The sequence below is a fragment of the Oncorhynchus tshawytscha genome, linkage group LG30 (assembly GCF_018296145.1).
Source record: "Oncorhynchus tshawytscha isolate Ot180627B linkage group LG30, Otsh_v2.0, whole genome shotgun sequence".
Taxonomy (NCBI): domain Eukaryota; kingdom Metazoa; phylum Chordata; class Actinopteri; order Salmoniformes; family Salmonidae; genus Oncorhynchus; species Oncorhynchus tshawytscha.
In genome coordinates, this window is record NC_056458.1 from 36,744,243 (window position 1) to 36,761,653 (window position 17,411).

A 17,411-nucleotide genomic window follows, 5' to 3' on the forward strand; every position below is an offset into this window, starting at 1 on the left:
AATAAATAAATATACATAAATAGCCACCTCTTTATAATGCAAGTTGTTAAATCACACTGCCAGATTACAATGAGGTTCATGGTAATTTTGGGGATTTGCACATTACTTTTGCACATGAAATTGTTGCCACTCTGTATAGGCTGTGTTGTATTTAAAGACACAATTAGGAAAGAGATGTGTCACAGATGGAATGAGAGAGCAAACATGAGGGCCAAGTCAGCGGCCGTTTTGAAATGTCTCACCTCAACTGGAAGTGCTGCGACTCAAACCTGTGAGCCTCCCCGTCATCTATCGAGGCATTTCTGATTGGGGAAGAGATAAGACCAATAAAGGAAGAGCAATAATAGTCCGAATCAGAGAGGCAACGCCAAGAAGACCGAAAGAAACTGCAAACAGAATTAGATTTTACTTGGTTTTATGAATTAGAATTACGAACACCAATAGCTTTATATTTACAATATAGTTTGTTGGCATTTTGCATAAAAACTAAATGAAGAACAAAAATCATGCACGTGTTTTTGTGTTTGACAAAACAAACAGTTGGACGCTACAGAGGATGACACAAAGTGTTTGGTCAGGGTGAATTGCTGGACTTGAAAAACAGAAATAAACCTTACAAAAGAGACTACAAGAGGAACCACCACTTAATGCATTTATAAAATGCCAAAGTCCTAATTGCTAAAGGTTCCTGGTTGATATGGATCAATAATGTAGCACCTTACATTTAACTAATGTAACGAGTGAGTGATTGATCAAATTAGTAACGATTTGTGTGCAGTATGTGTCCATTATGTGTGTATTTCTGTGCTATTTATTTTCTAAAACACTTGCATGTGCATTACTTTAAGACTGTTTGTGTGTGTGTGTCTGTATGTGTGTTTCTGTGTGTGTGTGTGTGTGTGTGTGTGTGTGTGTGTGTGTGTGTGTGTGTGTGTGTGTGTATGTGTGTGTGTGTGTGTGTGTGTGTGTGTGTGTGTGTGATGCTCCGTTGGTTGTAGGGCAGCATTAGCCATGCTTTTCTCCTGCAGATTAAATCAGTGTGGTTGGATGTAAGCCTGCCTGCTCAGTGGCCCACTTTCTATCTCTCCCAGTACTATACCCCCACCCCTCCACCCCTCCCCCTACTACCCCCACTATGTCGCATGGCCCAGACTCGTGATGCCTCTACTTGGCCACAGCTCTGAGCACGCTGCAGTACAGCAAAGACCCAGATATCTCTCCTCTCCTCCTGCACTCTCTAGCTCACTTCTCTGAGCTTTTTTTGATGAAACCCAATCAGATCCCAGCTCCCAGCTAGCTGCCTCTTGTAGAAACATTAAGAATGAGCTTACTTTTCCCATCAGGACAGTATGAAGAGTGACTTCATTTTCATTCTTCAATAATGCAATAGAGCAACACGTCTTGACTTTGATCAACCAATGGTGTGTTGGCTACCACCCACATATGTTTTCTTGACACCCCCATTATCATATTGGAGCAAGAAATACAAAAATAAATGAATGAAGTCAATATAAATCAATAAAATTAATAAGGGCTAATAATTATTTATCTATTTATGTGTGCATTCATTCATCCATGTATTTATTTATCTATTTATGTGTGAATGTATTTATTTATTCATGTATTTATCTATTTACGTCTGCATTTATTTATGGCAGGTTTGGTTCTCTATAAGCTAGCAGGGTTGGGGTCAATTTGAATTGAAGTTAGTCAATTCAGGAAGTAAACTGCAATTCCTATTCAATCATTGAAAAAATAAAAAATTTGAATCACTTCCTGAATTGACTGACTTCAATTCAAATTGACCCCAACCCTGTTAACTAGTGGGGCCACCCTCTGAATTAAAGTCCAGTGTGCTTTCTATCTCAAACCATCTATTAAATTCTCAACTGTATGAATCTTTGAACTAGAACACAATACTACAATATTTTTTTAATTTACAAATGCAAAACTGTGCAGATTAAAACATATATTGAAATGATTTGGCACTATAGTATTTATGCATTCTGTTTAATTTATCAAACATATCAAGAAGACAAATTCGATTGATGTGGTACAGTAGGAAGTTACTAAATGAACTTGCAGTTGTCTTAGTTCGTCCTGTAGTGATCAAGACTGTCTTTCTGTTCTAGAACGCTGATGACAGGTTTGAAACATATTTTCTCCATAAGGACTGCTAAGTCATTTTGTGTTGCCCTGAATTTGCCTGGGCATTGAGCCAATCAACACGCAGCCTGGATGTCGCTTGGAGTAACACGTCTGCCATGCGTCAGGGACAAAATGCTGATCCATACAGTGGCCGGCAGGAGAATACGACATCACCACAAGCCTCATCACTATATTACTCCAGCATAACACTCCACTTCTCTCCTTTAGTAGAAACTTTAGTGGAAAATCTATTAACTGTTACCCAGAAATGATTTGATATTAAGATAAAAACACTTCCATTGGACCGTTAAATTGAATAAATTATTCAGATCCGTAATAGTCTGGCCCATTTTCACATACATTATATTATTAGATTCAAAGAGCAAGCTTAAAAACCTACAGCAAGGTGGAAAAGGTGCACACACTGACCATGCCACCCTTCAGCATATCTTCACATGTGTCTCTACAAAGTAGAGCTAAATTAAAAACAGTGCAACAAGACAACACAGTTGAACAACAGGACTCCCAAGTGCAAAACACAGAGCACAGGATGAAAACAGCAGGGACTAAGGAAGTGGGAAGGGAGGTTGGGGCAGGAGGACAAATCCCCAAAGCAATCAATGCCAAAACAACTTGTAACGTCATTTAAGATTGCTTTTGAGTTTCCATAGAACATGGGGTGGGGTGACAGAGGCTCTACCTGTAATACTACTGCCGTCTGGTAGGAAGGGATGTAATTACCGTAAGAAGGAAAAACCATCCAACCTGTTAATGTCCTCTTCCCCGAGTAAGTGTTTTTGGAGGGGGGAGTACCTTCCAGGAGAGATGGGCATGGGGGGAAGACTGCACTTGTACTCCAGAGTGCCGTTGTTGCCCCCGGAAGAGATATGATTTTCCATTACTGGAGAGAATGCTGGAAAGAAAACAGTTGTGTTCATTGCTCGTCAGACTTCAGCATTCAGTTATTGACTACATGTATCAATCAACCAATCACTTAATCAAATATATATAATTTAGAGGCTCACACATTTAGAGGCTCACACAATGTTGGAACATTGGCATAATACAAGATCTAAAAACACAATAGAAATATGACTAAATCCAATGCTTTGGCATTCAAATGTACATAACACTATGCACAATGCACTCAAAAACAATCACTACACACATCACATTCAAATTGAGGCTCTATCTAAACTCAGGGATGATACTAAAGAGTTGAACAAACATGCTGCATCAGAGTGAAACGAAACATTCATTTGCAAAGTGAAAGATTACTGCCCTGATCTAGAACAGTACAGGTTACTCATACAGGTTTAATCTGTCATTTAAGTGTTGGTCTCTTGTACACTATTCGGACTCCAAACTAAAATTGTCTCTCTACAGGTGGGGGACTAGGGTAAAGTTGCCACTAGGCGGTGATCTTGGGTCAGTTTTGCACTGCCCCCCACTTAAGGTCAGGATGGGGGAAGGGGAAGCTGATCCTAGATCTGCTGCTGGTGGAAACTTCACGCCGGAGCACGGGTGGGTAGAGCGGTGAAAAAGAGGTGACAAACTCACAGTGCGTGATATCAGGTGGCCCATAGGGATCTGATAAGTAAACACTGGTGGGCTTGCCCACCTTCAGGTACACAACGTCAGAAGTGTTCTTCAGTATGGCTACAGCCTCCTCGTGGGAGACCTCTTCCAGAGTGTAGTTGTTCACCTGTTGGGGTGGAGAGAGCATGGAGAAAATCACAGGCATTGCGTAAGACGGTTAAACCTCGTGTTCCACTCCTCACATGCCAGACCGACATCATGCTACTTGGTGCTGCCAAATGCAGATTACGATGGCTGTGGTCCCCCGGAGCTGGAGGCAGCAGGAAGGTAGCTAGTTGAATTAACCTGCAGTTAAGCAACTCACTCTTCTGAAAAAGGGTGTGTTGCAACAACATAATACCTTTGTGTATTGCTGTGGAAGAATTATACTGTATAACAACCTTCATAACACATTTATTCAACATCCTTCATAAGGATTTTTCAAATAAAAGTCTAATTAAATAACTTTACAAATATATATATATCTATTATACAACATAAATGTATATTTTATTGTATACAACCTTCTGAAACTCTATTCACTCCTCCGTTGTACAATGTTGGCAGGTAGCCTAGCGGTTAGGAGTGTTGGGCCAGTAACCAAAATCGCTGCTTCGAATCCCCGGCCCAACTAGGTGAAAAATCTGTCAATTGTCCCTGAGCAAGGCACTTAATCCTAGTTGCTTTGGATAGGAGCGTCTGCTAAATGGCTAAAATATAAATAAATAAATCACTATTCTATTTTGAAAACCCTTATGAATGATGTTGAATACATGTGTTATGAAGGTTGTTACAACGCTTTCACAGTACAGTATGTTAGTGGTCCACCTATGCGGGATAAGGACATGGCAGTGCAGGGATAGTGAAGCTGCAGTAACTTACCATAAGCAGCCGGTCTCCAACCTGCAAGCGCTGGTCCTTCTGTGCTGCACCTCCATCTATGATCTTAGTGACAAAGATGCTGTTGTCCCCCGGGATGTGCTGATTGCCCACCCCTCCTGCGATGCTGAAGCCCAGCCCTGATGAGAAATAGGGTGGAGGTTGAAAAAGGATGTGTTGTGGCCCAGGGTGGTTTAGTGGTCTAGGCTGCTGCCTCCAGATCACAAGCACAAGCCACTTGTATCAGCAAGGTACGCTTTACAGACAACTGTAGCACTAGAAAGTAGATTTGAAGCGTAAGAAGATGGTTCAGCAAAGAGAACCTTGTGTTTTTGCTGCTTCACTGATGTGCCGCTTCTGCGGCCAGTGTAGCATGTTAAATTGATTTCAGTGGGTTTGTCTCAATTCCTGCCAACAGAAGTGGGTACAAAACCCCCAATGATAAAATACTGAACAAAACAAAGAATATTGGATGTGCTTGGTTATAGATAGACAAACAAAGGAAAGGGAGTTTAGTAACCTTTTGGTCCTTTGATGAGTTTGATTTCAATGACAGTTTCCAGCATGGGTCTCCTCCGGCGAACGTACAGTCTGACGATAGAGCCAGCCACCTTCAGGGCCTCCACTGCCTTACTGTGGGACACCTCAGACACGTCGGCATCATTCACCCGCAGGATGCAGTCATTCACTCTGCAAGGAAGGAAGAGGATGGGAACATGAGTGGAAACCTGGGAAACAGTATTTGTGTGTGAGCGTGCGTGTGTGAGCGTATGTGGCAGGGGGCCCCTGCTGCAGTGTTAGCCTTTGACCCAGGGAAGAGAGGCCACAAATATCCATGTCCCCGTGTTTAAGGCCAGAACTCTCCTGAGGCGCATTGTAAGGGACCAGCTGGGATCTTATGCACACACACACACACACTCAAGCAGAGCGAGAGATTCTGCCTATTTACACATGTATAATAGCTGTGTTTTTATCCTCAGCATGAAGCCTTGGTCAGCAGTGAGTTTTGTTAGTTTGCAGAAAGTACACTATATGCATTTCCAGTACAATGCCCAAAGTTGAATGTCTGATTATTATACAGCTGTTCAACTACTGAACAGTTGGGGTGTATTCATTAGCACACACCCCAGCAAAGAAAAATGTTTGCACCATATGCTTCATAAAAAGGTATTTCATTCTGAACTAAAAAATATAATTGGCCGTGTCCAAAACATATCTTTCCTACTGCTTACTAAAACTACAGGTAACTGACAAAATAAAGGAAGCACTTAAGTAAATGAGAGTTCTGGCAGCTCTGTTATGGTGTGGGGTGCATTTTCCTGGCATGGTCAAGTTCTACTCAACCCCTTAGAAGACAAGGTGAACACCAATAAATGCACAATAAATGTAATTCTGAGGGTTGTCATTCAATAAATGTCATTCTGAGGGATCACCTCCAACCTATGGTGAATCTTCCACAGGGCACGAGTGGTCACTGAATGGTTTGATGAGCATGAAAATGACATAAACCATATGCCATGGCCGTCTCAGTCACCAGATCTCAACCCAAATTAACATTGATGGGAGATTCTGGAGCGGCGCCTGAGACAGCGATTTCCACCACCATCAACAAAACACCAAATTATGGAATTTATCGTGGAAGAATTGTGTCGTATCCCTCCAATAGAGGAGTTGTAAAGAAAACAGAGTTGTAAAGAAAATGCCATATCTCAGACTGGCTAATAAAAAGAAAAGATTAACATGGGCAAAATAACACAGACACTGGACAGACGAACTCTACCTAGAAGGTCAGAATCCTGGATTCTCTTCACTGTTGACGTTGAGACTGGTGTTTTGCGGGTACTATTTAATGAAGCTGCCAGTTGAGGAGTTGTGAGGTGTTAGTTTCTCAAACTAGACACTCTAATGTACTTGTGCTCTTGCTCAGTTGTGCACCGGGGCCTTCCACTCCTCTTTCTATTCTGGTTAGAGCCAGTTTGCCCTGTTCTGTGAAGGGAGTAGTACACCGCGTTGTACGAGATCTTCAGTTTCTTGGCAATTTCTCGCATGGAATAGCCTTCATTTCTCAGAAGAAGAATAGACTGAAGAGTTTCAGAAGAAAGTTTTTTGTTTCTGGCCATTTTGAGCCTGTAATCAAACCCACAAATGCTGATGCTCCAGATACTCAACTAGTCTAAAGAAGGCCAGTTTTATTGCTTCTTTAATCAGAACAACATTTTTCAGCTGTGCTAACATAATTAAATAGGGGTTTTCAAATGATCAATTAGCCTTTTAAAATGATAAACTTGGATTAGCTAACACAATGTGCCATTGGAACACAGGAGTGATGGTTTCTGATAATGGGCCTCTGTACGCCTATGTAGATATTCCATGAAAAAATCTGCTGTTTCCAGCTACAATAGTCATTTACAACATTAACAATGTCTACACTGTATTTCTGATCAATTTGATGTTATTTTAATGGACAATTTTTTACAATTTTCTTTCAAAAAGAAGGACATTTCTAAGTGACCCCAAACTTTTGAACGGTAGTGTATATATAATTTATAAGTCCAAAAATGGATATAGCAACTACAGATTGCCCCTTTAAGTCTATCAAATGTGTGCGAGTTTGAGTATGTGTCCATTAAACCTATGAATTTTTTTTTATCACCATGAAGTAGATTGGGCAATAAAAGCCACACTTTTATTCCATAGGCTGGGATTTGCACTATGCAGCTGTTGCAAGCAAACATAAACTTGCGCCTTTTTTCATGCTGCTTTGAATGTCATTGAGAAAACAGAGAAGTGTCAAATATTTTTTTTGCAAACATCCTTTCTGAATTTCAAAGTAATCCTTGAAGTAATCATCTAGTTTTTCAAAAGTATCTGTAATTTGATTACAATATTTTTGCTGGTAATGGATTACAGTTACTGGTTTTTTGTAATCCCTTACATCAAATCAAATTTTATTGGTCACATACACATGGTTAGCAGATGTTAATTTGAGTGTAGCGAAATGCTTGTGCTTCTAGTTCCAACAGTGCAGTAATATCTAACAAGTAATCTAACAATTCCCAACAACTACCTAATACACACAAATCTAAAGGGGTGAATGAGAATATGTATATGTAAGTATATGGATGGGCGATGGCCGAGGGGCATAGGCAAGGTGCAGTAAATGGTATAAAATACAGTATATACATGTGATATGAGTAATGTAAGAAATATAAACATTATTAAAGTGGCATTATTTAAAGTGGCATTGTTTAAGAGGTTGCTAAAGTTAACTGGAGTTTGTAGCGGCTGGTTTGTCACGCCCTGGTCAAAGTATTTTGTGTTTATCTTTATGTATTTGGTCAGGCCAGGGTGTGGCATGGGGTTGTTGTAATTGTGGTGTGTTTGTCTTGGGGTTTTGGTGGTGGTATTGGGATTGTAGCTTAGTGGGTTGTCTAGCAAGGTCTATGGCTGTCTGGAGTGGTTCTCAATCAGAGGCAGGTGCTTATCGTTGTCTCTGATTGGGAACCATATTTAGGCAGCCATATTCTTTGAGTTTGTCGTGGGTGATTGTCCTTAGTGTCCTATGTGTACTCTTTGTTAGTTTGCACCAGATAGGCTGTTTCGGTTTCGTTTATTGTTTTTTGTAAGTTCGTGTTTCTTTGTTATATTAAACATGGATCGCAATCGACACGCTGCAGTTTGGTCCGACTCTCCTTCATCACCACTATATGAAAACCGTTACAGAATCACCCACCACCAACGGACCAAGCGGCGTGTCAACAGGCAGGAGCAGCCGAAAAAGGAGATGCTCAACAAGGATTTCTGGTCATGGGAGGAGATCTTCGACGGGAGAGGACCCTGGGCTAAACCAGGGGACTGTAGCCGCCCAAAGGAGCAACAGGAGAAGAGGCAACAGAGGCAGCAGCAGCAGGAGCAGCAGCAGCTACAGTGGGAGAGGTTGCACCACCTGGAGAAATGGACATGGGAGGAGGAATTGGACGGTAAAGGACCCTGGAATGAGCCTGGAGATTATTGTCGCCCCAAAGCCGAGCTGGAGGCAGCAAAAGCAGAGAGGCGGCATTATGAGGAGCTAGCACGGCAGAGCGGATGGAAGCCCGAGAGTCAGCCCCAAAAATTTCTTGGGGGCTCACAGGGAGTATGGCTATGCCAGGTAGGAGACCTGCGCAAACTCCCTGTGCTTACTGGGGGCTGGAGAGACCGGGCAGGCACCGTGTTATGCTGTGGAGCGCACGGTGTCTCCAGTGCGGGTGCACAGCCCGGTTCGGTATATTCCAGCTCCTCGTATCGGCCGGGCTAGAGTGGGCATCGAGCCAGGTAAGGTTGGGCAGGCTCGGTGCTCAAGAGCTCCAGTGCGCCTGCACGGTCCGGTCTATCCAGTACCACCTCCACACCCCAGCCCTCCGGTAGCAGCTCCCCGCACCAGGCTTCCTGTGCGTGTCCTCGGTCCAGTACCACCAGTACCAGCACCGCACATCAGGCCTACAGTACGCCTCGCCTCTCCAGCGCTGTCGGAGCCTTTCTCCTCTCCTGCGCTGCCGGAGTCTCCCGCCTATCTAGCGCTGTTAGAGCTTTCCTCATCTCCAGCGCTGCCGAAGTCTCCCGCCTGTTCAGCGCAGCCAGAGCCTTCCTCCGACACAGCGCTGCAGGAGTCTCCCGCCTGTTCAGCGCAGCCAGAGCTGTCAGTCTACATGGAGCAGTCAGAGCTGTCAGTCTGCATGGAGCAGCCAGAGCTGCCAGTCTGCATGAAGCAGTCAGTCCGCATGGAGCAGCCAGAGCTGTCAGTCCGCATGGAGCAGCCAGAGCTGTCAGTCTACATGAAGCAGCCCGAGCTGCCAGTCTGCATGAAGCAGCCAGTCTACATGGAGCAGCCAGAGCTGTCATTCTGCATGAAGCAGCCAGAGCTGTCAGTCTGCATAGAGCTGCCAGTCTGCATAGAGCGGCCAGTCTGCATGGAGCGGCCAGTCTGCATGGAGCGGCCAGTCTGCATGGAGCTGCCAGTCTGCATGGAGCTGCCAGTCTGCAGGGAGCTGTCAGTCTGCACGGAGCTGTCAGTCTGTAAGGAGCTGCCAGTCTGCAAGGAGCTGCCAGTCAGCACGGAGCCGCCAGAGCGGTCAGTCTGTAAGAAGCCGCCAGAGCTGTCAGCCTATATGGAGCAGCTAGTGCCCCCAGTCGGCCCAGCACCGCCAGTCGGCCCAGCACCGCCAGTCGGCCCAGCACCGCCAGTCGGCCCAGCGCCGCCAGTCTGCCCAGCGTCGTCAGTCTGCCCAGCGTCGTCAGTCTGCCCAGCGTCGCCAGTCTGCCCAGCGCCGCCAGTCTGCCCAGCGCCGCCAGTCTGCCCGGCGCCGCCAGTCTGCCCAGCGCCGCCAGTCTTCCAGATCTGCCAGTCAGCCAGACTCTTCCAGATCTGCCAGTCAGCCAGACTCTTCCAGATCTGCCAGTCAGCCAGACTCTTCCAGATCTGCCAGTCAGCCAGACTCTTCCAGATCTGCCAGTCAGCCAGACTCTTCCAGATCTGCCAGTCAACCAGACTCTTCCAGATCTGCCAGTCAACCAGACTCTTCCAGATCTGCCAGTCAACCAGACTCTTCCAGATCTTCCAGATCTGCCAGTCAACCAGACTCTTCCAGATCTGCCAGTCAACCAGACTCTTCCAGATCTGCCAGTCAACCAGACTCTTCCAGATCTGCCAGTCAACCTGACTCTTCCAGATCTGCCAGTCAACCTGACTCTTCCAGATCTGCCAGTCAACCTGACTCTTCCAGATCTGCCAGTCAACCTGACTCTTCCAGATCTGCCAGTCAACCTGACTCTTCCAGATCTGCCAGTCAACCAGACTCTTCCAGATCTGCCAGTCAACCAGACTCTTCCAGATCTGCCAGTCAGCCAGGATCTGCCAGTCAGCCAGGATCTGCCAGTCAGCCAGGATCTGTCAGCCAGGATCTGAAACCACCAGCCAGCCAGGAGCTGGTAGATCTATCTACCTGCCTGAGCTTCCTCTCACTCCTGAGCTTCCTCTCACTCCTGAGCTTCCTCTCACTCCTGAGCTTCCTCTCACTCCTGAGCTTCCTCTCACTCCTGAGCTTCCTCTCACTCCTGAGCTTCCTCTCACTCCTGAGCTTCCTCTCACTCCTGAGCTTCCCCTCAGTCCCGAGCTGTCCTTCAGTCCCGATCTGCTCCTCAGTCCAGTGGGGTTCTGGGTGAGGACTACTAGGCCATGGTCGGCGGCGAGGGTGGACTATCCAGGGACGAAGGGAGAGGGGACTAAGACATTAAAGGAGTGGGGTCCACGTCCCCGCGCCGGAGCCGCCACCATGGACAGATGCCCACCCGGACCCTCCCTATTGTTTTGAGGTGCGTTCGGGAGTCCGCACCTTAGGGGGGTTCTGTCACGCCCTGGTCAAAGTATTTTGTGTTTATCTTTATGTATTTGGTCAGGCCAGGGTGTGGCATGGGGTTTTTGTAATTGTGGTGTGTTTGTCTTGGGGTTTTGGTGGTGGTATTGGGATTGTAGCTTAGTGGGTTGTCTAGCAAGGTCTATGGCTGTCTGGAGTGGTTCTCAATCAGAGGCAGGTGCTTATCGTTGTCTCTGATTGGGAACCATATTTAGGCAGCCATATTCTTTGAGTTTGTCGTGGGTGATTGTCCTTAGTGTCCTATGTGTACTCTTTGTTAGTTTGCACCAGATAGGCTGTTTCGGTTTCGTTTATTGTTTTTTGTAAGTTCGTGTTTCTTTGTTATATTAAACATGGATCGCAATCGACACGCTGCAGTTTGGTCCGACTCTCCTTCATCACCACTATATGAAAACCGTTACATGGTTAAAGAAAACGGAAGCATGGATGATAGTTTCTCTTGGCCCATAGACTACTTTCAGGTTGCGGAATCATCGAACATCAAGTTCTAAAATCCTGAACTTCCCTTTTAGTTTCTGTTATCTTGCGAACGAAGTGGTGCTCTAAGCATCCCAAAAGTCTTAAGTTTTGTAGAGTGCTCCCAGAGAAAAGCTTTTGAGTATTTCCTATTTACATTCAGCTACAACGTAAGAGCAACAATGTGCTTAGAATAAGTAATGTTATGCTACATTCCCCGGACTGTGCAGTGAATAAATTACCACAAGAGGAGAAGTGTGCCTTGACTATAATACTTAAACAGTGTCAAAACCCATTGTGTCTTTGAGACGGTAGGCCTTTCCCACTAATGCATTAGTCTCTGTGCACATCTTAGAAAACAAAACATTCATTGGACACGCCAGTGTGATTTATCCAAAGCTGAGCAGAGCTCCCCAAAGTCAGGCAAGGGTAAAACAGAGAGAGCATGTAATTGCTTCTCTAAGTGACATTTCTCTCTTGACTCACACCGAATCTAGAACTGATTATTTACCCACCACCTCTTAAAGAAGACTTTCGTTTGGCTCTGCATTCAAGTAGGCTCAAATGACTTCTACAAGGAGTAATACTGTTATAGCATATAGTCTGCCATAGTACCACATGTGAGATTTATATTGGGGTGTTTCGGGAATAAATGCAATCCAATGAAGCGGTAACGTTAACCCAAATGACTAACATGACGAACAGAGACAATGTGAATGGTAGATTTATGGAACAAATGGTCAAAGAACAGCTCTAAAAGTAAGATAACATTTGGGGGAAAATCTGAAAATGAACCCTTTCAGCCTATCCATTACATGATAGAGCCTTCAAAACATAGCATATACAGTTGAAGTCAGAAGTTTACATACACCTTAGCCAAACACATTTAAACTCAGATTTTCACAATTCCTGACATTTAATCCTCGTAAAAATTCCCTGTTTTCGGTCAGTTAGGATCACCACTTTACTTTAAGAATGTAAAATGTCAGAATAATAGAGAGAATCATTTATTTCAGCTTTTATTTCTATCATCACATTCCCAGTGGGTCAGAAGTTTACATACACTCAATTAGTATTTGGTAGCATTGCCTTTAAATTGTTTAACTTGGGTCAAACGTTTTGGGTAGCCTTCCACAAGCTTCCCACAATACGTTGGGTGAATTTTGGCCCATTCCTCCTGACAGAGCTGGTGTAACTGAGTCAGGTTAGTAGGCCTCCTTGCTCGCAAACCCATTTCAGTTCTGCCCACATATTTTCTATAGGATTGAGGTCATGGCTTTGTGATGGCCACTCCAATACCTTGACTTTGTTGTCCTTAAGCCATTTTGCCACAACTTTGGAAGTATGCTTGGGGTCATTGTCCATTTGGAAGACCCATTTGTGACCAAGCTTTAACCTCCTGACTAATGTTTTGAGATGTTGCTAACAATATATCCACATAATTTTCCCTTCCTCATGACGCCATTTATTTCGTGAAGTGCACCAGTCCCTCCTGCAGCAAAGCACCCCCACAACATGATGCTCCCACCTCTGTGCTTCACGGTTGGGATGGTGTTTGTGGGCTTGCAAGCCTCCCCCTTTTTCCTCCAAACATAACAATGGTCATTATGGCCAAACAGTTCTATTTTTGTTTCATCAGACCAGAGGACATTTCTCCAAAATGTACGATCTTTGTCCCCATGTGCAGTTGTAGTCTGGCTTTTTATGGCGGTTTTGGAGCCGTGGCTCCTTCCTTGCTGAGTGGCCTTTCAGATTATGTCAATATAGGACTCGTTTTACTGTGGATACAGATACTTTTGTATCTGTTTCCTCCAGCATCTTCACAGGGTCCTTTGCTGTTGTTCTGGGATTGATTTGCACTTTTTGCACCAACGTATGTTCATCTCTAGGAGACAGAACGCGTCTCCTTCCTGAGCGGTATGACGGCTGCGTGGTCCCATGGTGTTTATACTTGCGTACTATTGTTTGTACAGATGAACGTGGTATCTTCAGGCATTTGTAAATTGCTCCCAAGGATGAACCAGACTTATGGAGGTCTACGATTTATTTTCTGAGGTCTTGGCTGATTTATTTTGATTTTCCCATGATGTCAAGCAAAGAGGCACTGAGTTTGAAGGGTGGCATTGAAATACATCCACAGGTAAACCTACAATTGACTCAAATGATGTCAATTAGCCTATCAGAAGCTTCTAAAGCCATGACATCATTTTCTGGAATTTTCCTGTTGTTTAAAGGCACAGTCAACTTAGTGTATGTAAACTTCTGACCCACTGGAATTGTGATACAGTGAATTATAAGTGAAATAATCTGTCTGTAAACAATTGTTGGAAAAATTACTTGTGTCATGAACAAAGTAGATGTCCTAACCGACTTGCCAAAACTATAGTGTGTTAACAAGAAATTTCTGGAGTGGTTGAAAAACGAGTTTAAATGACTCCAACCTAAGTGTATGTTAACTTCCGACTTCAACTGTATACAGTGCCTTCAGAAAGTATTCCCACCCCTTGACTTGTTACACAGTTTTTTGTGTTACAGCCGGAATTTAAAATGGATTAAATTGAGACATTTTGCCACTGGCCTACACACAATACCTCATAAGGTCAAAGTGGAATAATGTTTTTCAAAATGTTTACAAATTTATTCAATTTGAGTATTCAACCCCTTTGTTATGGCAAGCTTAAATAAGTTCAGGAGTAAATAACATGATTTATGATACAATTATCTGTAAGTTCCCGCAGTTGAACAGCGAACTTTAAACACAGATTCAACAACAAAGACCAGGGAGGTTTTCCAATGCCTCGCAAAGAAAAGTTAGTATTGGTAGATGGGTAAAAAAAGCAGACATTGAATATCCCTTTGAGCATGATGAAGATATTAATTACACTTTTAATGGTGTATCAATATACCCAGTCACTACAAATATACAGGTGTCCTTCCTAACTCAGTTGCCGGAGAGGAAGGAAACCGCTCAGGGATTTCACCACGAGGCGAATGGTGACTTTAAAAGAGTTACAGAGTTTAATGCTGTGATACAACAACATTGTAGTTACTCCACAATATTAACCTGGCAGAGTGAGAGTGGAAAAAAGGACCCTGTACAGAATTCAAAAACATGCATCCTGTCTGCAACAAAGCACTAAAGCAATACTGCAAAAAAATGTGGCAAAGCAATTAACTTTTTGTCCTGAATGCAATGTGTAACGTTTGGGGAAAATCCAATACAACACATTACTGACTAACACTCCATAATTTCAAGCATAGTGGTGACTGTATCATGTTATGAGTATGCTTGTAATCATTAAGGACTGGGGAGTTTTTTAAGATAAAAAAGTAAACCAAAGAACAGTCAACATCCTAGATGAAAACCTGGTTCAGTCTACTTTCCACCAGACACTGGGAGATGAATTCACCATTCAGCAGGACAATAACCTAAAACACAAGGTCAAATCTACACTGGTGTTGCTTACCAAGAAGGCAGTGAACGTTCCTGAATGGCCAAGTTACAGTTTTGAATTTAATCTGCTTGAAAATCTATGGCAAGACTTGAAAATGGTTGTCTAGCAATGTCCAACAATCAATTTGAAAGAGCTTGAACATTTTGAAAATAATAATGGTCAAAACTGTTAGAGACTTACCCAGGAAGACTCACAGCTGTAATCGCTGCCAAGGCTGTTTCTAACATGCATTGACTCAGGGGTGTGAATACTTATGTAAATGAGATATTTCTTTTTCATTTCTTTTCTTTTTCATTTTAATCAAATTTGCAAAAATTTCTAAAAACATGTTTTCACTTTGTCATTATGAGGTAAAAAAATATATTTAATCAATTTTGAATTCAGGCTGTAACACAACAAAATGTGGAATATATCAAGGGGTATGAATACTTTCTGAAGGCACTTAGATCAAATGATGGGCGAGAGTCCACGAGCCACCCATAGGCTCCCGAGTTGCGAAGCGGTCTAAGGCACTGGATCTAGGTGCTAGAGGTGTCACTACAGACCCTGGTTCGTTCCCGGGCTGTGTCACAACTGGCCGTGATCGGGGGTCCCAAAGGGTGGCGCACAATTGGCCCAGCATCGTCTAGGGTAGGCCGTCATTGTAAAATAAGAATTTGTTCTTAACTGACTTGCGTAGTTAAATAAAGGTTAAATAAAAATAAAAGTTCAAATTCATTCTGACAGCAAAATGCTCTTGTATAATTGCTATCTCAATATCTTGAGTGTTCATTTGTAAAGGGCTCAATCCATAGCACTCACCTTAACCGGCTATCCTCTGCTGCCGCGCCACCAGGGATAATCTTGGTGATGAAGATCCCTGGGTCATCACCGATATGGGGGTTATCTGTTCCTCCAGCGATGCTGAAACCCAACCCTGAGTTCCCCTATAGAGCATGAAGAACAATTAATAAAACATCTACCAGTACTTTAAACTGTATCCTAGCCTAAATTACATACAACATAAAAATACAATTTCTGTTTTGCTGGTATTCTTCAATCTGCTGCCACGTGAACAGCAACAGCAGAGAAGTTTAGCCTCATGCTTGTGTATCAGGAAGTCAGCCTGACACTGCTGTTTACATTGTGCATCACTGACTCTACCTTTAAAATCATTTGACAATTTAGCCATTCTCTTGTAGGTGCATGTTTTCCCAGAATTCCACATTCTGTCTAATTTGCATTATGCACGCCCCCAACTTACTGAAAACTAATACGAACAAACAATTTCTAGTACTAGAAATATGTCCGAAAACATACTTTTATAGCAAAAAATAATAATTCCTAAATAAACCATTTGAAAGTGAAATAAACATATAACAAAAGGCAATATTTCATTTTTAGTTTGAAAAAAGTAAATTGACAAACATTTTTTAACTTAATTTTCGGGTTCACAGGATTCACTTTTTCTTTTCGATTTGTATGACTTCATAACAAGTAAACACAATACAGAGGCTGAGGCAGAAAATGCATAATTCTCGAATGCCAACAACCCAGCTCCATCGGTTTTCTGAGCCAAATCCCCCTCGACACTTACAAAATGAATGTGGACGCTTTGATTAAATTGCTAACTGATGGGAGTAGGGGCATCTCTTGACTAAATATCCACTGACCCTGCAGGCTGAGCTGCGGGCATGGTGAATACAATGGCCACTGATCTCCCTCAGGGGAAGCTTCCCTCTCCATAAATACAAACAGAACTCAATCAGGCTGAGATGAGATGGAAGTGATGATAGCTAGCTCACTCAAGTGCACTCATAATCACAGCCCATTGGCTAGCTAGGGCAATGGAAGTGGAGAGCATAGATACAGGGTCCTGTGGCGTGAAGCCTGAATAGCACAGACATAGCATTAGCATTAGCCCCAAAGCCACTGTTTATGTCTGCTTTTGCCCCTGAGGGTGAGCTGTGCAGTTTGCACCAAAGGCTCAAGGCTCCGCTTTTGGATGACTTTTCCCTTCCTTTGACTGATCTGACCTTTCCCTATTGTAATGCATTGTTTAGGGTCATGAGGATTCTTTTCCAGTAGTCAAAATGTCTTTGACAGCCAAGCTAATCCTCTTATCACCATTGAGCCTTGAGGATGCTCTCCCTGGCTGTTCTCATGCAAATGCTATGTCCCAATTAAGGGCTGGCCTGCTCAAAACACCCACAGGACTTTGATGTTTGTGTTATTGAGCTTGTCTGGCTGAGATCAATTTGCTTCAGTGGAAAGTAAAACAGGTTCCTGTTTTAGTTTGGATAACGGAATAACAAATTATGACGGCATTCCCATTTTAATTTTAAATTGGTGCATGAAGCTGGAAACCCTTTCTTGAGCCTGGGGTTACTGTGTCTTTGGCAGATTTAGAATTCATCTAGCTTCTCCAACAGCTTCAAAATTGTGTCAGTTAGCTTCTTTTTGTTGTTTGTTTATCTGTGGGGTCAAGACGTTTTGAAACATA

The 17,411-nt window shown here is 43.4% G+C and overlaps 1 protein-coding gene across 18 annotated transcripts in view; it reads right to left on the reverse strand.

Annotated features, from left to right (window-relative positions):
* LOC112228216 (disks large homolog 2) overlaps window positions 1-17,411 on the reverse strand; it is a 288,349-nt gene that overhangs the window by 44,045 nt on the left and 226,893 nt on the right. For 14 of the 18 annotated variants that reach the window (XR_006080421.1, XM_024393358.2, XM_042309525.1 and 11 more), the window contains 6 exons: window positions 15,731-15,855; window positions 5,126-5,295; window positions 4,609-4,745; window positions 3,709-3,853; window positions 2,890-3,061; window positions 243-302 (listed from right to left, as the gene is read on the reverse strand). Coding sequence is in view for 17 of the 18 variants with exons in the window: in XM_024393358.2 (XP_024249126.1) it covers window positions 243-302; window positions 2,890-3,061; window positions 3,709-3,853; window positions 4,609-4,745; window positions 5,126-5,295; window positions 15,731-15,855 (809 nt within the window). In the remaining variant the exon portion in view is untranslated. The remainder of the gene's footprint in view (window positions 1-242; window positions 303-2,889; window positions 3,062-3,708; window positions 3,854-4,608; window positions 4,746-5,125; window positions 5,296-15,730; window positions 15,856-17,411) is intronic. The other 4 variants (XM_024393355.2, XM_024393361.2, XM_024393362.2 and 1 more) reach the window with 2 other exon arrangements.